This window comes from Parus major, chromosome 5 (assembly GCF_001522545.3).
Source record: "Parus major isolate Abel chromosome 5, Parus_major1.1, whole genome shotgun sequence".
NCBI lineage: Eukaryota > Metazoa > Chordata > Aves > Passeriformes > Paridae > Parus > Parus major.
The window spans coordinates 22979223-23002329 of NC_031774.1; the positions used below are offsets into that span (position 1 = coordinate 22979223).

The 23107-nt window shown below is 43.1% G+C and overlaps 1 protein-coding gene across 17 annotated transcripts in view; it reads right to left on the reverse strand.

The window, feature by feature from the left end:
• Positions 1–2437: 2437 nt before the first annotated feature.
• Positions 2438–23107, reverse strand: part of NR1H3 (nuclear receptor subfamily 1 group H member 3) — a 30704-nt gene continuing 10034 nt past the window's right edge. For 14 of the 17 annotated variants that reach the window (XM_015629777.3, XM_033515086.1, XM_015629779.2 and 11 more), the window contains 8 exons: positions 15142–15385; positions 12176–12442; positions 8290–8498; positions 7870–8049; positions 7316–7415; positions 5685–5798; positions 4776–4870; positions 2438–4384 (listed from right to left, as the gene is read on the reverse strand). In XM_015629777.3, coding sequence (XP_015485263.1) covers positions 4238–4384; positions 4776–4870; positions 5685–5798; positions 7316–7415; positions 7870–8049; positions 8290–8498; positions 12176–12442; positions 15142–15259 — 1230 coding nt within the window. In that variant the 5' untranslated portion in view covers positions 15260–15385 and the 3' untranslated portion in view covers positions 2438–4237. Of the gene's footprint in view, positions 4385–4775; positions 4871–5684; positions 5799–7315; positions 7416–7869; positions 8050–8289; positions 8499–12175; positions 12443–15141; positions 15386–19572; positions 19970–20400; positions 20595–23107 lie in introns of those variants that run through there. The other 3 variants (XM_015629780.3, XM_015629782.3, XM_033515088.1) reach the window with 3 other exon arrangements.

The following is a 23107-nucleotide window of genomic DNA, read 5'->3' on the forward strand; positions in this document are numbered from 1 at the left end:
GGCGGGATGTCAGGGAGCATGGGGGGAAACAGCTCTCCGGAGCAGGCTGCGTCGAGAGAAGCGGGAGCACTTCAGCCGCTTGAAGCGTCGGCAAGCAGCAGCGGAAGCCTCGCGGCAAAGCCCGGCTCCACTCGGACGAGGACACGCTGCCTTGCACAGGCACAATGCCGTGTACTTTCACTCCCTGTATTGAGCTACATACTTGCTGATTTGCTAGTAGCTTCGTAAGATTACAAGAAAATTTGGTTATTAAAAGCTTGAGACACAGCTTTTTTAAATTCCTTCCAAGCTCCTAAAAATCGGTATGCTGCACAAACAAATCTATTTATTAATAAAACCAAATATGAATCCAAAATGCAACCAAAACCATCGTAAGTAGCCCACAATTTTTATACATATGGAGTGCAAAATTGAAAAACACTATTTGATAGTTCTCATTTGTATTTTGCCCACTGTAGAGGAATTGGGTTTTCAGAAATACCTTTTCAGAAATCCTTTCCTCCCTCCCCATAGACCTGAATGCATCATGAGCCAATACAGCTGTTGAATAAGGGAGCAATCAACCACAAACACCTCCCAGGACTCTAATTCAAACACCCCAAGATTTCTCCAGAGGCCAAATCAGCAAAATTAATTTGAAATAGATCAACCAGAGAGACTTAGAGCAGCAGGACTGAATCTCAGGCCTAGATAGCATTTTGTAAACATAGAAGTACAAAGGGTGACCAATCTCATGGACCATTCTTCCCCCACACCTGCTTACGTGAGCTCCATGGGCTAACCTGGGAAGCTTCTAAAAGAAAAAGAAATGGTTCTGTACTGATTTGTATTTTCACACTAAGTGAGAATGTGAAGCTGTAAACAAGGAGATTAACTACATGATAATGAAAAGGGATGCAGAAGGCGAAGTGTGCTGGTTTGGGCTGGTAGAGTTCATTTTATTCACAGTGACTGGTACAGGGCTGTGTTTTGGATTTGTGCTGAGCACAGGGTTGATAACACAGAGATGTTTTTGTTATTGCTGAGCAGAGCTCACCCAGAGCCAAGGCCTCTTCTGCTTTCCATGCTGCCACACTGCTGAGGGAGCTGGGGGTACACAGGAGGCTGGAAGACACAGCCAGGACAACTGATCAAAGGGATATTCTAGACTACATGGCATCACACTCAGCACATAAAATGCAGGGAAGAAGAAGGAAAAGTGGGATGGTTTGGAGCAATGGAGGTTGCCAAGTAACAATTACACATGATAAGGCCCCACTCTCCTGGAGATGGCTGAACACTTGCTTGTCCATAGGAAACGGTTAATTAAGTCCTTGCTTTGCTTTGCTTGTATGTGTGGGTTTTGCTCTCCCTATTAAATGGTCTTTATCTCAATCCATGAGTTTTCTGGCTTTTACCTGTCTGATTGTCTCCACAGTCCTGCTGCTGAGGAGTGAGCTAGTGATTGTGTGGGGCTTGGTAGCTGTCTGGGTTGAACCACAACCCAGAGGGGCAAGAAAAGTCACTGTTCTCACCACTGCCATCCACAGCAATGTTACAGGTTGTACCTTGAGAATCCCTCAAATTCACATGCAGTTTTTCTCTTCAAATTGAGATGCAGCCCAAAGAATATGAAAATGGAAGTTAAGCTGTTGACAGCAGGGCCCAGCCACCGTCTAATCCACCCAGCATTGATGAGCTCTTGAGATCTGCTCATTATTCCCCCTCCCATACTCTGCTCCAATCTCCTATAAGCCTACACATATTCCTTCTTCCTCTGGTTCAGTAGATTCCAATTTAAATTTCATACTCCAGAGTAACAGAACAGCTTCAGCAGAACAACCTGTGGTGTGCAACCTTGCTAACTGACCATTGTTTTCCTTTCCCAGTGGGGCAGGGGATCATCAAGCACTTCAGAAGCAGCTAATGCTGGACAGCTGTCTGCTTTTCCCCATCCTGCTGCTCCCTTTGAGGTAACGCACATGTTCAGGTCTTCCTGGTGTTTTGCCTATGAACACATCAGAAATGAGCAGCATATCAGGGATCAGGTAAGGTCCTGCTGAAATACATTTGACAGCTGGGATGCACTGGACTCCTCTTTCAATTTTGGTGAGCCACAAAATACAGAAAATGGAGTAGAGCATATGCAATAAAAGGGTTACATTCCAAATGCAGCTGTACAGATCAAGGTGAGGTATGTATGCATAATGCATGGTCTTTGTGATACATACTTAATCCACTTCACCTATTTGCCAGCTCTGGCACACAGCAAGGCACATACTGAGCTACAAATCTCCTACTGAAGGCCGAAGAAACTGCCTGGGGTTGCACTGCTACTTCTTTCTCATCACTTCTTGCTTCTTCCCAACACATACACTCAATTTCTTATGAGATTTGAGCTTGTTACAGCAAGAACTTATTCCAACCTCCTCCAGTCTCATTACAGCACATCAGAAAATGTCAAAATCCTGTATTAGGCTTTATTCTTTTATATAAACATTAACATTTCTCAAAGAGATTAGTTAAAAATACAGATTTAAACAAGAATTTCTGCAATTGCAATGAGTTATAAAAAACAACAGATTATTTTACAGATTGTTACAAGTGCTTTACAAAGGTGCAGAGTGAAGGCCAGTGGCAGGGGACCAACCTCAAGTGCAAAATGGACACGATACCCTCACCGCGGGCATAGCGCTCAGATACACAGCCAAAAAAACAACAAACAAACCAAAAAACAGACAGACAAAAAAACCCCGAGCCATGTGAACCTATGCTCTTGGGATGCTCACCGGGCAAGCAGACATAGACCCCTATGACAGAGAAGACTCATGAGACCAAGCTACCAGGATACTTAAGGTTACATCTCTGAGATCAGCCATAAGATGTTTTCTCTTGGAAAATAAGGAACATGTTTTATAACAGTATATTTCTTTTCCGTCAGACAAAATATTGCTATAAATCCTAGAATACTTATGGATGCGGATACCTAAAACTTGAGCCATAAATCCAGCGTGGATCTCACAATGCCCAAAGTGAAGAAAGGATACAAGACCCAAGTGTCCTTCTGAAGCAGTTGGCACTCCTCATACAGGAGGCACCTCCATATCCCATGATCGTCACTGAAACCATGAGCAAGTACCTTGGAAAGACTTTGGCAAAAGGAAGACGATGCAAGTGGATCTGATTACACCCAATATTCCTGCAGCCTGTGATCTGAGAGTTGTACAGCCCACAGCTTATGCAATGCCCACATATTTCACTAAATGCAGTGTGTCCTCTCTCCTTGGTCAATACGTCTTCACACCCACCTTGGAACACATACCACATGCTCCAGATTCCTGGAAGCTTTTGAGATCCTTCCACCACACCCACCTTACTTAGGTACCAAGCCTACCCACCTATCTTTCTTCTATTCCACCCCTAAAGATAAAATCTATGCCCTGATTTGTTTTGAACTAAAGTTGTCCAGCTGTTAGCAAATCAAAGGTAAATTGAGCTGTCTGCGAACCACCATGAGATAAAACCTTGATGCATTACATTAAAAAAAATCCACTACTTTATGCCTGACATCTTTTCGATACACAATGTTCCCTACCCAGAGGACCTCCTTGTTAAACAAAGGGCACTACATATTACAGGAATCCTTTTTCCAAAGGAGGGCCAGAACAAAGGGCAGCTCTAGAGATGAAGTCTCATAATGAAGAAATAAAAGCTACTTCTCTTGGAATCATTGTAAAGGGCAGCACATTCAAGAGATTTTATTTATAGGAAACCCAGTGAAACCCCCAGAACATCCACACTGACTTCCCTGAGCTCCTCAGATCCAGGTACACTGGGGACCCTGCCTTTTGAGCTGGGATACGCTCAACAGAGAGCTTTTGGCAAGTTCCTAAAAATTCATTTTCATAATCAGCAAGAAGAGGATCAATGGGCAAACCCTCAGCATATGCTTAGAGAAGAGAAAGATTCTGAAGAAAAAGGAGTTGAGGGGCAGGGGGAAAGGTCTTCATTTCTACCGTTTTTGAATGTTTCACGTTATTCCTGTGGGGTACGGGTACTACATCGAAACCAACCCCTCCATCTGAGCTACCCCAGCTGCCTCCTGCATAGTCTCATGACAACACTGAAACCCCAGGCTCATCACTCCCTGCATGCCCAGCCCAGGGTCCAGTGCTTTGGAGAGGGGAGGCTGGCTTCTCGTTAGCAAAGGCTGGGAGATGGCATTATGTCAACATGTCAGCGCCCTGGGAGCATGCAGTCACTCATGCACATCCCAGATTTCTGAGAGCAAGGGCGGGAGTTTCTTGTCCTGCAGCCGAAGGGCAAACACCTGTTCAGAGTGGACACTGCTCAGTGTCCGAAGACTGACCAGCTTCATTAACATCCGTGGAAACATCAAGCGGTCCTGCAGGGGCAAATAGACAGCTGTTAGTAAATTCATCTAAAACTTTGTTTAAAAAAAAAAAATCACCACAACTGATGATATACTGTAATCACAATCCTTATTTCATCTAGACCCAGAATTCTCCAGAAGCATGCAGTGTGAAAGAATACAAGCAGTACATCATGTCCCAAAACTCCTGACTTTCCATGCTGGCTAGAACACGACACAGGACAGCAGATTGTGACAGCTCATAAACCCTGCATTTACAGCTGCTATCAACGAGCCCAGAAGGGACAAGCATGACAGTACAAGCAGCAAGAGACCTGTTACAGACAGTACTGCAGGAACTCTGCCGGCATAAACACAAAATCCACTTGCATCATCACTGGAGACGTTCCGGTCAGGCACTTACATTTGGTCTGTTGATGCAAATGTAAGAATGAAGCGCTTCCACATAGGTGTGCTGCAGCCTCTCTACCAGGGACTGGTCCTGCACATTCGGTCGGTCTGCCAAAAAGCAGGTTAGAAGTAAGCAGAGTGGATGTAAGCAGATTGCCATGGGCTGCTTCAGTGGCTTTAACATCTCTGTCTAACCCCACTTCCTCCTATGTGTCTTCCCAAAACTTCATCTCACATTCACACAGCACAGCTGGGAGATATATCCTTAACACTGCGGCAACTGTGTCAGTTGCCTCTAACTTCTTTCTCAGTGATGTTTACTGCACATGGAGAATCCAATCCACCTCTTGTAGAGGTGGGAGGTTAGAGACCAAACACATTTAGACAGTGCTGTTTGGTCTAATGTTTCTGTCCCAGAAAAAATGTGAAGCTGCCTATTCAAGAGCAAATGGAAAAGTCTCTCCAGTAGTTGAGACAGTTAGAAAACAGGAACAAATGAGAACAGTTATTCATCAGGTCACAAGAAAGAAGAGCAGAGGTGGCTTCTTGGCAAAGCCCTGTCCTGGCCCGGAGCGATACTGCCTCTTGTCCAGAGTATTTTAGCTTGCCCACTAGATGTCACTCATGCTGTGGGATCTGCATCACACCAGAGAAGTGCCAAGGACATTAAGGGGGCAATAAAATAGCGATTTCTAAATGAGTAAGATAAATACTGGCTGGTTTTTCTCCACACTTTTCCAGCAGTAAGGAATTCAATTTCCTTTGAAAGTGTCACTAGAAAATTTCAGAATATAATGCTTCTTTTATCACGAGATTCTATCCATGCTCTATTACTCCTTTTCTGCTTGTTACATCACTTCACTCTATTTTCTTTGCCCTCTGACTCACTGCTGCAGCTCTTCAAATCCTCCTGGCTTTTTACCTGCAGAGAAAATGTTGATGGCAATTAAAAGTGCATATTCAGCATCATTAAGCTGTAGCTCATTCATTCCCTTTGAGAACTCAAAGATGGGGTTAATGAACTCAAACTGCAGACCTGCAACAAACAGAAGGGAACAAGGTGAGGCAGTAACAATTGTCTCCATTCTCTCCCCCTCCCTTTCATGGAAAAGGCTGCCAGAAACCCACCACTATAATGCCAGGGAGTGGGGAGGAGAGACAGGCAGGGAAAAAACCCTTACATTATGCTCTAATGAATCCTCCCTTTACATCCACTACTGGTGAACACCAACAACAGTGACTCAGGAGTCAGTTCTAACTGTAAAATGACATTATTTCTGTGTTTTCCTAAAGCCTTAAATGCCCCACAGCGTATTATTGGGCAACAGCTAAAGGAACATAACCATCAGCTACCAGACAAGTCCATCAAAACCTCAGAAGCACATTTATACTGTCCACTCTCACAGCATCACCTTCTTCATACCCCCTAGCCTTTATACCTTCAAAGAAAGCTTTAATTCCACACTTCAGGTTCATCTGAAGTATGTATGAGGTGAAAATACATGGTTACAAGAACTCTGAGCTATGCCATTTCCTTCAGCTCAAAGAATTGGGAGACCTGAGGCAGAGCTTGGCCTAGGCTTCCAATCACCTCATTTGATAAAAGCAGTCAGACAGAAATGCACTGATATTTATTGTCATAACAGAGACCACTGTCAAATCAGGTCTCTTTGTGCTATGTAATCATACTGAAAACTTCAGGCCCTTCCTCCAAAATAGCATCCAATTTTCCAATTTCCTACATTACAAATGCATCAGAGAAGGAGGAACAAAATGGATGGAATGTTTCTGGATCCCTGCTTTTTGCCTTTCTAATAACCTGAAGTCTACCAGGGAAAGAGTCATAAAGAAAAGTTGTATATAAAGACCATCTCAAGTATAAATGGTTAAAATAGCTACTCAAAGAATAAAATTTAAAATTCAGCTGAAGCACAACTAAAATTTTGGGGTTAAAAAATGCTGAAGATATACTCTTCTTGTTAGTTCGTCTGAAATTACAGATACTCAAAGCTCCTGGAAAAACACACTTCAGAGATCACAACAACACAGGCTACCATATATTATGATGATAAAATGTCTAAAGCAGTCTCTGGGGATCCTCAGTGCTTAGCACAGACTTCCTATCAATTAAAATATAATCACAGTAATGTCATCACTCCAAGAATCCATCCCAATTAGCAAGTGATACATTTGCAAAGGAGAGAACACTGTAGTTTGGATTGGTATGATCTGATACAGCTCCACCACCACATCACATCTCTACAAGCAAGGAATTTCACACCAACTGCTAGTCCTAGGTGGACACTTGCAACAGTATTTTCATGCTTTAAGAGTCCAGATTTTCCCAAGCAAATTGACAGCTAGGAAAAGACGTGAACTGAGCTGGTACCATACATTAAAAGCAAAAAAAAACCACCCGTTTGTGGAGCCATTGGTTTGGTCCTGTTCTAAACCTCTCTCACCACAAACTACTTCCAGTTGCCTACATTAAAAAGAAAAATATATAAGAACACAAGACACTGGGGAGGAAGAAACACCTGTCTAATGCACCACCTGCTTTGGCGAAGTCATCCCGATTATAGCTCAGGTCCTTAAGAAAGGTGATACTCTCAATCTCTGGATTGTAGCGCCGAGATGTCTCCAACAACATCACCTGAAGACGGAAATAAGATATATTTGATTTGAAAGCAGGAAGAAATGTTACAACATCAATAATTTGCTGACTTTTGAAGCATCTTTGAAAAAAGAAAAAAACAAAACAAAAAAACAAACCAACTACCAAACAAAACCACTCCAGTTTCCCTCAGAGTGCTCAAAAATTCCAAGATAAGGTCTGCTGCCATCCTTTGTGGTGTCTGCTTCTGGGAAATGGGAAATTCCTGTTTACCACTACCAAGGCATTTGCCTCATTCCCTTCCTGTAAAATCAGGCACTGCAGTATATAACTAGGCATCTTGCCAATATAACCTCGCACCGCAGTAATGGTCCAACAGCTGAAGTCCTTCAGTCTTCCATCCTCAAAAAAGCGATGGAACTAGTTCTCTAGGTGGGTAATGCCAAATCTTACATCTCTGCTACTATTTTCTGGGGTGGGGTCAAACCCTCACCTCTATGGTAGATGTCTTCAGTAAAGCGATCTGATCTTCCCTGGTGAGCTCCAGGAAGCCAGGTAATTGCTTGGCAAAGTCCACTATCTCTTGCACAGAGATAATTGCAAGTTCTGTGAAGTGAGCAAAACGCTGCTGCCTTGCTTCACGGTTATTTGGATCAGGAATCTGGGGCCATGGCTGTGGGAATGAGAAGAGACAGCATATATTCGTGAAAGACGGAGCCAAAGATGAAAGGTAAGATGAAGAGAACAAGAAAAGAAAATGACAGCTTCAGAACATCACCCTTTGCTATTCTTTACAGAGTTTTAGCCCACAGATGCAATGCCTAAAAGTAACTGTTCTCCCAAATGTTTTACCTAAAGTGCAACACCCAAACTTCACTTTTTCTTATTCTGGGTACACTGGTAGAGTTTTTACCGTCACTTTGAGTCTGTCTGTGAAGGAGCGCTGGTTGCACTGCTGCTGAGCAGCCACGAGCTTTTTTATCATGCTCAGCTGTTCCGGCGTCAGTTTGTGGGAAGGGCTTGGCGGATTTGGAGGGTTCGGACGCACCACAACTGTCCGAGCCTGATCATCTTCCTGCTTCTTCAGTTTCTTCAGTCGGATCTGTTCTTCAGACAGAACATCTAAAACAGGAATAGCTCATGATCAATCATAGGAACACAATGGGAACCACACTAAACACAAGGTAATGTGCTGTAGGTGGAGAGGAACAGGTCACAGCTGCCTGTACCAGGCATAAGCAGAGTGTATACAGCACAGCCAACAGTAATACTTATTTGTTTCTCCCTCTATTCCCTACTTTAAGTTGTTCCATTGCCTAACCACACTGTCATGTAAAGTGTTCACAAAAGGCAGAAGCTCCTCTCATGATGCCTGGCAGATCTCAGAAAAACAGTGACTTTCCCCCTAAAGCAATTCCCTAAAATGTCATGTTACAACAGGTGCTCCCTTCATGCCACGGTGTGTCCACCATATTTTATATTATCCTATTGTTACATCTTTTTTCAGTATTGTTAGTTTAACAGCTTGTGTCATTTCACCCTCTTCAAAGGTCAGACTCAGTCCTGGGTAGAGTTTGAAAGGCTAATTTGCTATACAGGCCATCTGCAGCAAACTCTAGAGCAGTAACATATCCCAAGATGAATAATGGAAGAGCAACTTTGCACATAAATGTACTGAGGACCAGGTCCTTCAGGAATAGGGTTACAAGTCTCCTTCAGTTGTTAAGTCAAAGGGGAGATGTTATTTGGATGTAACACTGTAAGGAACAGAACAACTCAAAGGCATCTGCTCTACTGAAGGCTGATGAGGTCCCTCGGTCAGAGAAAGGGAAGCACATCTTTTCTCACAGGCTTGCCAAGCAGTGAAGAGGGATTTAAACTAAAGCTGCCTAGGGACAGGAACTTCAATCTATCCCTCTCCTCTCCCAATACAGTTTGATGCCAGGGCCAGCATGAGATGCCCAGAGCCTGGAGAGAATATGCAGGTCAGCAGGAGAGCACCTGAAGAGCAGCACAATGGAATTCTTGCCACTCCATCCAGTCAGTCAGGTTCACTGGGAGCCCAACTTAAATGTCTCTATGCAAATGCACATAGCATAGGGAATAAATAAGAGGAGTTGGAGACATGCACACAGGGCATGTGACAGACATGACATAGACTGCAGGGCAGTGATCATACCGGCACCACAGAGAGAGGGTGCACAGCAAGTTCACTGGCCTGGACTTAGGAGAGCAGACTCTGGCCTCTCAAGGGATCTGCTCAGTAGAGTAATATCAGATAAAGTGCTGGAGGGAAGAGGGGCCCAAGAAAGTTGGTTAATATTCAAGGTCGCCTCCCCCAAGCTCAGGAGCGATGCATCCTTGTCTCTAAATTGGAATAGCATGGATTTGTCAGCTAGATCACTTGGAGGATAAAATAATGATTGGACAGTCACACTCCAAGAGTTGTGGCTCAATGTCCAGATGGAGACCAGTGATGAGTGGTGTTTCCCCAGGGATTGGCATTGGGACTGGAGCTGTTGAACACCTGTGTCAATGACATGGACAGTGGGACTGAGCACACCCTCAGCAAGGCTGCTGACAGCACCAGGCTGTGTGCTGTGATTGACACTCTGCAGGGAAGGGAAGCAGAAAAAGAACTGATTGGGGAAAAAAAAACCAACTCTGTATCTTCAGGAACAAAAATAAACAAAGCTTGACTTTTCAAACAAGACTTTAAAAGTGCTGAAAGATTCTTTGGCCATTTTTTTAATGCACAGATAACACAGAAAACAGAAGAGGTTGTAATGAGGTGGGGGTTAGTCTCTCCTGTCACTCCCACAGTGAGAGAACAAGAAGAAATGGCCTTAAACTGAGACAGGAGAGATTCAGATTAAGTATTTTTAAAAAAAAAGTTCCTTGCTAGGACATGCATTAGAAATTGCCCTGGGAGGTGATGGAGTCACCATCCCTGGAGGTTTTTAAAGGACACCTGGATATGTGCTTGGTGGTATGGTTTAGTGGTTTAAGGGTTACAGTGGTACTGCTGAGTCAGCATCTGGACTTGATGATCTTAAAAGATCTATTCCAACCCTGACGATTCTATAATTCTATAGCTGCTACACAGAAAAGCAGGCCTTAAAACAGAACAAATATATAACTGCACTTTCTTAACAGAATCACGTTAAACAAAGACAAGAACTGTAGAGCTACTGTAAGACAGCATTCTTGGGATTGGAAGGATAGACAAAGAACATTACACCGTCAGACTGGGAGTAACCTTTATTCCTGACTTCCGACAGGGAGGATGGGTGCACAGGTACATGCACCATGCACAAAATTTACAATTCTAACAGCAAAGGCATTCAATACAATTACCAAAATAAAGGAAATTTGTAAGAGAAAGCTACTTACAGTGTTAGTTTAAGGAGGGAAGTAACTGATCCAAGTGATTACAGTCCCTGATCTTGGGACCCCAACGCACAAAAAAATTTTATCTGGTAGCATGTTATTTGGCTATTAGTGACTCCTGAAAGCTGCCTATGTGAAAGCTCCTACAGCATGCTAAATTTAAAGCAATCTAACTTACTTGGTTTGTCAGGAAGGAATTATTTAACCTCATGGTTCACACTGGCTTAACAATAAACTGGCCATGAATAACTTCAGTCTGGGAATCAGAAGAATGTTTCCAACAATTACTAGAGAGGAAGTTCTGCAATGACCTTCCAAGTGAAACAGCTGGAGGAAAAAGCCCTCAGTTTCTGTCTAAACTAACAAGGCAAACTGGCAGTGGGGATTACAGTATGGACAAGAATTGCCAAGTTCTTGATAATAACACCAAGATTCCTTTTGACCTAATTTTCCTGAGCTGTCGCCAATACAAAACAATGACTAAATGCAGAAACATACTGAGGCTCTCTGTATCTACCTGCAACAAAAGAAGCTAAGTGAACAAGTGGTCTTATTGCATTGCTTTTCAAATACATCCGTTTTATAGCTCTTGGAAACAGGGCAATGGGGTAAAGACAGCATTCATAATGTTGAGACAAAGATACTGATATGCTGTGTTTCATGCTGAAAAACTGAACTGTATGTCACTGGGATTTACTTTTTGCAAAATTATGTTATGTTTCTGAAATACACACTGTTCCTAGCTGTTCTGGGTGCTGGATATCAGAAAAGAAGACTTCACACAGAACTAACATTAATTGAGCACCCATTCAGTCAGTCTTTATGAGTAAAGGGATGAAACTTGGATACCTGGGCCAAGGAGGGTGGTTCCTGATATGCAAGCAGAAATACTGGTAAATTATTCAGAAACGGCAGCCTTGTGGCTTGAGTGAGAAAAATAGCAGAGAACCCTAAAGGGAGCAATGAGATCAGCTCATGCACAAACACAGCTGCAGTACTGTGGTGCTGCCCTTGACCTCTTTTGCAAGCTCACAGTAGGAAGCAAAGAAAAGTGCCTGTTGTTCAAGGAGCATGATGACCAATCTTACAGTCCTTGTCACAAGCCTGGTGTTACTGACACACTTTACAGCACCATGATGAACACATCAGTCTTTCCTCTGCTGGTATATTCCATGAGTTCTTGCAAGGAATAAAGCAGGGCTGGGGTTCTCAGCACACCAGTGGTGCTCCACTAACAACCTCAGCTCCCCGCGTGATCCTTGTTGAGCTCTCGGTGACTTCCCACGCACATTCCAACATCCAGCCTGCACGGCTCCCACGTCCCCCCTCCCCAAGCACTCTCCCTGTCCCCTGCCTTACAGCCAGTGTCCCCAGAGCCCTCCTGTCCCGTGCCCGGTGCCCGCACTCACACTGCTCCCGCATGCCGGCCTCCTGGCACTTGCGCAGCCGGCACTCCTGGCACTTGCGGCGCATGTACATGTCCATCTCGCACTTGCCGCCGTTCTTGCAGGCGTACTGTGCGCCCTTGATGACGCTGCGGCGGAAGAAGCCCTTGCAGCCTTCGCAGCTCAGCACGTTGTAGTGGAAGCCGGAGGCCTTGTCCCCACACACGCTGCACACTTCATTTCCCAGCATCTTAGGGGCTGGGCCCTTCTTCCGCTTCAAGGGGGGATTTTCTACCGACACGAACGGTAGCGAGGAAAAAAAAAAAGAAAAGAAAAGAAAACCCACAGTCATGAAGGAAGCGTGGTGTTTGCAGCTGACTGCCCCATTCCTGACAACAAACATCCTCACTCAAACCCGCAATCTTCCAAGCACGGGGATGAAAAGATTAAGTCTCCTCCCTTTTCACACACCCCCCCCACTGGGCAAGCAAGTCTTCTGCAACAAACTTACTGACTAATCAACAAAGTTTCACCTCAACTATATAAACAAATGTAGCTTCACACTTGTTCCCCTCCAAAACAGAGTCAAGCAGCCAAAAGATGCTCAGGACAAGTGTTCTACATTTTCAAATGACAGTTAAATTACCAGGGTGAGAAAGACCTACAAAATAGTTGAGTTGAAATCTAAGATTGTGCAGAAAGTAGATTTCTTCCAAACTCGCCTCCAGTTCTCTTCTACTCTCTGACAAATGTATGCACAAGAATAAGCAAAATGTTTCTTCAATTCAATAGTGACAGAAAGCCAGTGCTGAAACTGTGACCCTACAAAAACCAGACTGAGCAGACAATCCCTGTAACTGGAACACTTGGGGAAACTGTCGAGACAGAAGACAGCAGCTTGTGGAATTAGCTGCAATAAGCAGACAAGCATTACACTTCACAAGCTCTGTGAGCCTTTGGAATCCTGAAGCCATCATTTCCTCTTCAAGAAGAGCACTCCTCACTCCTAAAACTGAAACACTCTCATAGTGACAGTTTGTTTACTAAAGCTTGTTCTTCTGTCTCAAACACGCGGCCTTCACTACTGCTTCACATTTCAGGTGGTCTTGTGCAGCAGCTCCCAATTCTTCCTACATCATTATGACAGATTTTAATCTTATTATGACAAATTTTAGTCTTATCAGTGGCTCTGCATTTTGAAAACATCTTTGGTCTGCTCCAACACACCTTAAGCACTCCAGTCAAATGCTCACCAGTATTCTATGTGCATTCCCTCCCTATTAGCCCTCTCTCTTTTCCATCCATTTAATTCTAGCTATGTTGACAACTGATATTCTAGCTGATGTCAGATATAATAGATTCTTCTATGACAGCTGTCATAAAGATTACTATCAGCATGTCTTGATAAATCCCCAGATTATGTTTAGATATACCTGGAAAACATTTTCACTGGAGTTAATGCTTAGTTTCAAGAACAAGGCTACAGCATTTTTTGATCAGCATCAGGGTTACAGTTGCATGTCTCATTTTTGTACTTACTGTTCCAATACTTCTATCCTTACTTGTGTTTACACTTATTATTCTGCTCAAGTTCCTGAAATGGTAACCAGTTTTAGGTCAGTCTTAGTATCTTGGTGTTGATTTTCAATCCCACTGACTTTACAGAGGCCTGGAGGTCACTCATTTTGGCCTGCACTTCTCATTGCAGATTGAACAGAAAGAAAATATCACCAGAAAGGTTAAATTTTTTATATTCTCCTCTTTCATTCAACTATATTTCTCTTCACATAATATACTACCAAGTAAAAATTATGCAATGCCTACAGTTATTTCAGATTACTCCCATATAAACACATGTAATGGTAGACTAACTGGTAAAACAACTTTGCTGAGGCCTCAAGAGATGTTCATATGCTTCTGAGGAATAGCAGAGTAATCCAATGACTTCCACAGATAAATCTATCCACCTTTTGGATTTCTTAGCTCTCTTTAAGACATTACATAAACTTCTTATTATCTTTTCTGTGACTGCTTTATTGAGACAGATAGGCTTATTCTTTGATCTATGCAAATTATTTTCAGTCTCTGAACATGAAGCATTTTAGTTATATAGATGATTATTATTATTTTCTGTAGTCAAAGATAACAGAAAAAATGTAAGATGTATAAAGAAAGCATGAATGCCATCTCTGAACCTTTAGCTCTCATTAGGGTCCTTCTTCCTCAGTAGATGCCCTAGCTAATAAATATTTTCCACATTTTGTGTCTTTTTTCCTTACACTTTCATAAGGAAACAATCCATCAGTCACTTTCTTTTCAAGTCCTCAAATCCATTTTAAGGACTTTAATTGGGTAATCTCATATCACCTTTTAACTACTCTCTTTGTTTCTCATTCTACTAATGAGTCCTCATTCAATGTTCATATTATCTCTTTGTTTTATATCAAGATTGCCCATTGCCTCACTGCTGAGCAAATACATTATTGTGTCATACTTTCATTAAGAGAATGATCCTATGCACTTCTGCTTTCCATTTTTTCCTGTTACCATCCAGAGATGTCTTCTTACAGTTTGAAAGTGTAGGAGTGTGGCCATAAGCAGCAGCTTTAACTACAGAATCTCAGTTCTATGTCTGATACTCTTCAAAAACCCTATCATTTCTTTGCACCACCTACCCTTGTTGGACTGTCTCCAGTAGTAAAGCTTTATTGTTTAGCAGCTTTTGATAAGGCTAAAAAAGTTAATTTATTTTACTGCCATGGACCTAGCCACTAGAAGGTTCAAATAAGCAAAATATTCAATGCATTTATCACTTAGATAAACCCAGTCTTCAGCTATCAAGAACTGACTCTATTCTTAGGCATCATCTCTGAGTGCCTCAAGCAAAGAAGAACTTGTCCTAAAATTTTGCCAAGTATCAGTTCTGCTTGCAGCTGAAAGAATGGGGGTAGCCTTTATCTTGCATGGATTTACTGAGAATTTTTGCATACCTGCATGCTCAGGGGGGTTATCTGAGCCAGGGAAGAGCGGGAGCCCTTCCTCCTCCATCTCAAATACACTTGCCACCCTCTTCCCATGATCCTGTGTGCTGAGTTGAGTGGGACCCATGGAGGCCACACAGGAAGGGCTCGCTATAATCTCATCGCTGCAGCATTGTTTCTGCCAAGCAAGGGGTCACAGGCATCTATCTTCAAAGTCCTTAGTTTCTCTCTCCTACTGAAAGTCAGGAAGTACCTGTGGGAAAAAAACAAACAGATGCAAAAGAGGCAAGAGTTCAACTATTGAAACTATTAACTTCCAAAATCTATTACAAGCTGTATCACAAGCAAGCTTCAGGATTTCATTTCCGTAATTAGCTTTGTTTTATCAATGTTTATACTCTTGAAACACAATATATTAACAAACTGTGGTAAAAGGTACAAGACTAGCATATCCAGGTGCAAAACTATTCCTTCATTGCCAACAGATTTATTAAAACAAGACAAGTCTTCATTACTGCTAACACTACCAGTGCACTTCATCTCTGATCTCTTCAAGTGTGTAAGAGGGAAATTCCTTGTATTATAACCACTGGCCTTTGTTAAAGCTTCCAGTAACAGAGAGCTCAGTGCTACCAGCTGCCCTGAATTTTGGTGTGTGTTGCAGATCATATAGAAAACTGGAAACAAGATTTGTCATACAATTATTTAGCAGACTACGAAACATCCAATTTCTATCTTGCTATCAGTAACCAAAGACTGTGAAAAAGGTTGATGACGCATCAAAGACAAGAAAGACAAATCCTCCCCTCCCCTACAGTAAGAAATCAAAAGCCAGCATCCTCCCTATGGAAAATAGCCATGATGCCATTGTCAGGAAATGGATTCACCACCAACCTTCTGAGGACACCCTTTTTTGGAACCTAGAAACCATACTAGAAAGCATCTTCATTATACAGCCCTTACTCCACAACAGAACCTGAAACTGGAGAGCAAATCCAACCACTTTTTCCAAAAAGCCTCACCTGCACAGAAAAGGACCCTACTCATTTGATCACACAGATTCAGTGAAACTGATGCAAATTGCTAATGTAAACACCCCTAAGCTGATTGAACGTCAGTTGATCTTAACTCAGTGATTTACCAATGCAAGCTAAAGAGATTAACTGATTTAAAAAGGAACTACGTGAAAGGCCTGTACCAGTTTGAGTGACTGAGTTCAGGACTGGTAGTCCCTGAAAGACAGGAGGTGACAGAAAGCTCTGAAGCAGCCCAGATACAAGAGCATCAGGCAAGCAGGGGCATGCCTCACACACTTTAGGGCTGACCATGAAGAGGCAGAGAACCACTGTCCCAGGTCCCTTCTTCCCTCCTGGATATTTAGACCAGATCACACAACTTTTCTGAGAATGTAAAAACAAAGATGAAAGCAATGCTTCCACAAATGAATCCCCTTCCAAAACTCTGAAACAGTCATGAAGTATAAAAGCAAGTCACGCTGTCAGGCCTGCTGATCTCCTGTCATCTCCAATGACACTGTGGATGCAGGTATTAAAACCCACAGGGCACATTAATTCACGTGAGATTTGTAAACACAGCTTCAGACTGCATCTAGAATTCAGAGTTCCCTTCTCTGAGGGAGCTGGAGAAATAGACTGCCTAGGATAAAAGCAGTGACAGAAAATATGGAACTTAAACCTTCCGGCAGAAGGATGTCCTACTACAGGAAAGTACCACCTAAAAGATGTGATTTGCAACCAATTTGAAGAAACTCACAGTCCTCAAAGGAACAATGGCTACTACAATTAACTGGTTTTTTTAAAAAAATCTCCCCAAGAAATCTTGCAGAATCTGAAAACCCTGTGGAAGCAGAACAGAGCATCAGATGGAGATGTGAACTTTACTGTAATAAATCCAAACATACCTTGTATTCCTAGTCTTATGTAAACTCCTCACCGATGCTTACACAGATGTCTCTGGACATGTTTGGGCATGAAACAAGAAAGCTAAGAGTAAGCCTCTGCATCTCCACATTCCTTTAAACCACGCAAAAGACTCACTCAAAGATTAATTATTGTGCAGAATGAATCACCAGCAGCACTACTGCAGCCATTTTTCAAAGGAAGTGTTTGATCACCCATCTGAGGGACTGACTGACAATGCTCAGGCCCAGCCCTTCGGTTCAGTGACCCATTCTTAGAGCATCCCAGCCACAACTGAAACCAGTTCCAAAAAACAAAAGAGGAAGGTAGAGTCTGATGGGATTTCAAAACTGTGTGATCTGCACAATGACTGACATTGCAAGAGTGAAACTTACTGTCAGCAAGACATCTGGAGCCCGAAGGGGAGTGTCAGAGACTGTAAGCTACCAAGAGGGAGGGGAATATAAATCCACATGCACATCCAGGACACATCAACAGAGGAGCCACTATCTGTGCTGTAGAACTACCCAACGTGTTCCTGCTTCATGGACCAGCCTCCAACCTTCCCAAAACAGAATGGGCCAGATAGAAAAGATTACTTGTCTTCTCTACTCCTAAAACAGAGCATTTCTTCTTTTGAAGGTGCAGTAATGGTTGCAGGCTGAGGAAAACCGACCTAACCACAAACAGCAGCACTCTGGTGCTAAGTAAAGAAGCCTTCTGAGCATTTTCCTCACATGTACACAAGTGAGAGGCTGTGTGACAAGGCCTGAGGCTTAGTTTTCACAGAAATGCATGAGGATTGTTTTTACGTGACTAAAAATCCTGCCGAGTTTTGTACTAATAATCACGTTATTAGAGATTCACATCTTCCAGTCTGCACCACCACTTCAACCAAAAACACAGAAAGGTGACACAAGCTGTAAGTGCAAGAGGGAACACTGTCTTCTTGACACAGTCTGCTGTGCTGACACAGAGTCTGCTGTGCTGCCTCCCACTGTCTGTCTCAGCTCCTTTGGTTTTAGAAACCAGGACTGTCCATGTGACAAAAGATGAAGCAATCACTTCCCTCTAATGCAGCATCTTGAAGAGAGTAACCTGATGAGCAGACATACTCTAGTGAGAAAACATGTAAAGACAAAAGGCTGAGGGAAACAAATTTCTGCCAGCCCTTGCTGCCCATGGCTCAAATTTGACACTAAACACTTTTGAAATGTTGCCATCAGCTCCACCCTACTCCATTTCCTCCATCTCCCCCTCTTTCTCAGAAAACAGAACAACTCAGATACTGATGGTCTCCAGGTCATCACTCTTGCAAAAAAGTACTGCTTTTTTCAGAGGCTAAAGATGGCAGTCCTGGCTCTTGCCCCTCATGCTAAATGCCAGAAACATTCATCACTTCCCCCAGCAACAATCACATCCCATTCCCTCAGTCCTCTTCTAAAGCAGCTGAAACACTTACACATTCTTCTGAAGACTTTGATCTGACCCGTCATCAACAGACTAAGCTACAGAATATACCAACCTATTGTCCCACATTCACTGAGGACAAGTAAATGAGGTACCATTGGGCCACACAGAACAAAGAATTGAAAACAAATGCAATTACTGTGACACTTCCACTAAAGAATGCTGTCCTTTCCCTGGTCTCCTTAGTTTGGCACTTTCTGTGAGGAGCTTAAGGATCAGGAACCAGACCAGATGCAAGCACATCTCTGAAGAAACCATACTGTGTAACACATGAATAATCAGAGGAACAGCACAACAAGTCCTTTACCTCCAAATAATAGATGCTCAGAGGAAAGAGTAGCTTTTTAGGAATTTTGTTCAAGTCTCTGTGATCCTTCAAAACAGGATTTACACATCACAGTCTGGCTCTGTAAATTACAATAACCTACAGTTTCTGCCAAGGCAAACATATATAGCTATGTTTCAGTTCTGTAATGAATCACAAGCAGGCACTCTGCAGCGTGTCAGCATCAGCAGAAGAGACCTCATGTTTGTATACATATGCTAACATGATTGTGCTCACTGTGTGTCAACAGGACAGCAGCTCTCTGCATGGCCCTTAATAGGCTGTTGGTGACCAAATACATCTGACAGGAAGGGTTATCTTTCAGAGGTAACTCTGAAAGCAGGGATATAATTTAGCATTTTGGCTTCTAAGTGTGCTCTGCCATGCAGTATAGATTCACACTGGCTGCTAGCATTTATCTCTGAAATCTGGACCCATGGCAGTGCATAATGACCTCTGCTGAAACTTAAATGCACAACTCACACAGTAATAATGCTACCTTGGGTATCAAAAGCCAAGTGCAGATCTAAATGGCCAAGAAAAAAAACCTACCAGTTAGACTGAGATTTCACAGGACTCTACAGCAGAGAACTATGCCCCTTGAGAGACATCACCGTTCCAATCCTTTCATACAGAGTAACCATATTTTGTGACCTAATGCTTTTCCTCTGTCTGGTGTAGCAGCCAAAGTATTTTCGCAAATCTTCCCTAGGAATTTGGTACTACCTTGTAGCTGTGTCAGAGAAACAAAGATTATTCCCAGCTCATGTTGGCTCATTCTCCTTCCTTCCTTCTACATCATCACATTTCTCAAGAAATGCTGAAACAGATAGCAGGTCTGTAAGTGAGGCAAAAGTATACGTATGACACATTTGAATTAAGAAAATGTTGAAAAAGACACCTTGTACCTTTCAAGACAGAAAATGAAGTAATATTACATGTGAAAACTGTCAAAACTCATGTGGAAAAATAATAACTTCCGATTGGCAATGGGAGACAAATCACAAACATGCAAAACGTGAAAAGCAGTGCAATAGGACACAGTAAAGAATGATTTTCAACAGTATGTTTACAAAGAATGGATTCTAGAACTGTCAGGGAACAGACTAGCTCAATGCCCCCGCTGTAAATTCCTCTCTCAGAGAACTGCAGGGACACAGTTTGAATTCATATTAGCCATTTTGATCTCCCAGAAGCATAAAGGCAACCACAAACTGGAAAGAGTGCCACCATCAGTCCCAAGCTGATAAAGAAAAGGAACAGCCTCCTGATTGCTTTCATCTGCTGTCCAGCTACACTTGAGCTGACCACAAGCAGCTGTCCAAGACTGTAGCACTGCTTTGTGAGCCTTTTAAATTGTTGCCACCATTGACAATTATGCAGAAGAGCCCTGCAAGTCACTCCCAGCTGCACAGCTTCATTCCGGTCTCTTGCCCTCAAGTTAAGGGTCTTAATTGCCACCTCTCCCTCCCTAGCTCAATTCCAGAGCCTGCCTCCCCCTGCCCCCACCCTACTTTGGGTTTTACTCCTGCTGCCGACCAATTCCTTTATTACCCGTAATTTTGCTGACTCCTGGCATGACCTTTGCCCAGGCATTTGTCTCTCCCTTTGAAGTGGGCTCACTGCAGCATCCAGCTCTCACTGGGTTTCATTTGGTCTCAACACAAGGCACGCTGTCTCCTATCCAGGTCAGGCATGGAAACCACCACAAAGTTCAGAGAACAACAGCAGAAGTGACTAACAACTGAAAATGTTAAAATAAACAAATATATGTCACTTGGTTGAAAGAGTACTGGGAAGAGAAGAAAGGTGTAACAATGGTTTCCTGAAGGTGTTACTCTGAAAGATAATATGTCTTAAAGAACACTGAGAAGGGAAAAGTCTGGCTATTACAGAAAAATACCCTAAAGCTGAGCTGTGGGAGACTGGAAGTCTCCATAACTTTTATTCTAGAATTAGACCTTATAATTACAACCAAAATGCAAAGAGTTCTATGAACATTTATGAATCTGAACTTAATATGACTTAGCTATCCTGTGGCTGAAGAGTGTCTATTATAAACAATCAATGGTAGCAACAGGAGCTCCTAGACAGTTTCACCCTACATCAGGCAAGAAGGAATGTAACTGAAACAAGTGAACAAGTGCATTAGCAAAGTGAATTAGAATCTTAAGGCACAACTGTATGACCAAACACAATGCAGTAAAACAGGGCATAATAAGCCCAAAGTACTTCTACTTTGCTCCACATAGAAAGTCCAAACAAACAAACCTGCTCCTTGTCCATGATCTGCAGAGTACAAGATTTGTTTCTTTCCTGCAGAACTTGCCAACTCCCACATTTTGGAAATATGGCTTCCCAAATTTTAAATCAGATGACGACAGAATGCACTGTCTCCAGTCCCACACAGGAAACTACAGGTTCTGCAAAGCTCACCCCCAACAGCAACTGCTTTGCAAGTCAGCTCTCCTGCTCAATGCCTCATCCAGCAGCAGGTGCTCCCTACTCTCTCACCTGCCTCTCATTATACCTTGCCTGGAAAAGGCTGAGGTTTTGGGTTTGCCCTTCTCTTCAACTCTTGGTTTCTGCCTGATCAAAGAGAGCCATGTCAACACAAGGAACAAGAGGAAAAGAGAGTATACGTGTGACTGCTTTGAGAGTGGGTAGGATCCTGAAATGGGCTGTGCCTTTATTTTTCCTCCCTCCCTCTCTCCCAGCTGCCAGATGTCCTTGGTTCTGCAACTGAACAGAGGAGAAAGGAGAAGAGGTTATTTGAGTTCATTCACACTGCACACAGGGCTGCTCTCGCCTCTCTTCCTGTTTGCAAGGAAGTATTAGTCCCTCTGACAATGGGGAGACAGAGGCAGACAAGTGGATAGGGGAAGAGGGAGAAGAAGAGGAAAGAGAAGAGAGAGAAGGGAGGGGAAACAGGGAGAGAGGGATTATTGTAAGAAGATAAGACTTTACCCTGGTTAATGAACTGGAAATTAATAACAAGTGATATCGGGAGTGATGTAGCCACCTTGCTGCTATGAAATTCCTTTAAAAGGTCATTGACACAAGTTCCTCTGAACTCTGGAAAACAACACAACCCTGATCTGGATTTTAATAAAACTCTAGCCACTTCTAGGCTTTCTACTGTCACCTCAGCTTTCAAGCTTCTTAGAGTATAACCACCTCAGGAATGGCCAAAGCCAGGGCATGCACAGGCTTACAGCAAGGACAGTAGCAGCATCCTTCTATCTTCCCCTCCCCTCCAAGCCATCCCTCCTCAGTTCTGTCTGGCCAGGTGAGCTGTGAAGCCAGTGTCCCAACGTGGGGAGGAGACAGAGCAGAGTCGCTTTAGAGGGACACCAACTTCTGCAGCACTCACAGGGATGAACATGAGCAGAACTCGCTGTTTGTAGCTGAACTGCAATAATCCCCTGTATCTGGCCACAATTCCAGATCACTGACAGCTCAACACCACTATCAGCACCGACCTTCAGATGGCAGGAAGCACGACTGAGTCTTTGATAGTGCTTCCTACAGGAAAGATCCCATTTGTGCTTCTCCCAGGAGGATGAAACAGTCAGAGCAGCTGCCCCCCCTCCTGCTAGCAGAAAAGCAAAGGGCAGCTCTGTGCCACTCCTTGGGAAGAGGAAGGGAGGGAATTCAGCCTGGGTCCTTGTCCACAGAATGTGTCAGCATCAACTGTAATAGCAATTTTTCCCTACGGAAACTCACTTTGAATTGGAAACAACATTCTTTTGCCTGCAGCACTCAATTTCTCCAAGCAAATTTAGCTATCCTAGCAGTAAGTCTTTTTTCCGCTTGAACATTTAAATGTATCTATGCAAAGGTGGTTTTGGTCTACATTGTTTTGCTTTCTAGGGCCCTGTATTGACTAAGTGTCATTCCTTCACATTTCTAATCACAGCACCAGATACACACACCACCAACAAAAATACAAAAGAATAAAACCACATGTAAAAAGAGTTCAAGCAACCAACAAAACTTCCTCCTATAAAATAATCTAACAAAATCCCCCTTCAGTTTAGAAAATTAACGTTGGTGTCTGCAGCTCATTAATCCTACTGCTGACCAACTCTTACACACCCTTCATGCAGGGACAGCTCATCACATCCAACTTGAAGGCCAAAAATGCAATCTGACCCCACCACCTCTGTTTCTTTATAAATGCTACTGCATGACATCATGGAAAACAGGACCACAGACTCAGTTTCTTTCTGGATGCCTTGTCTATATTTACTCAGCCACT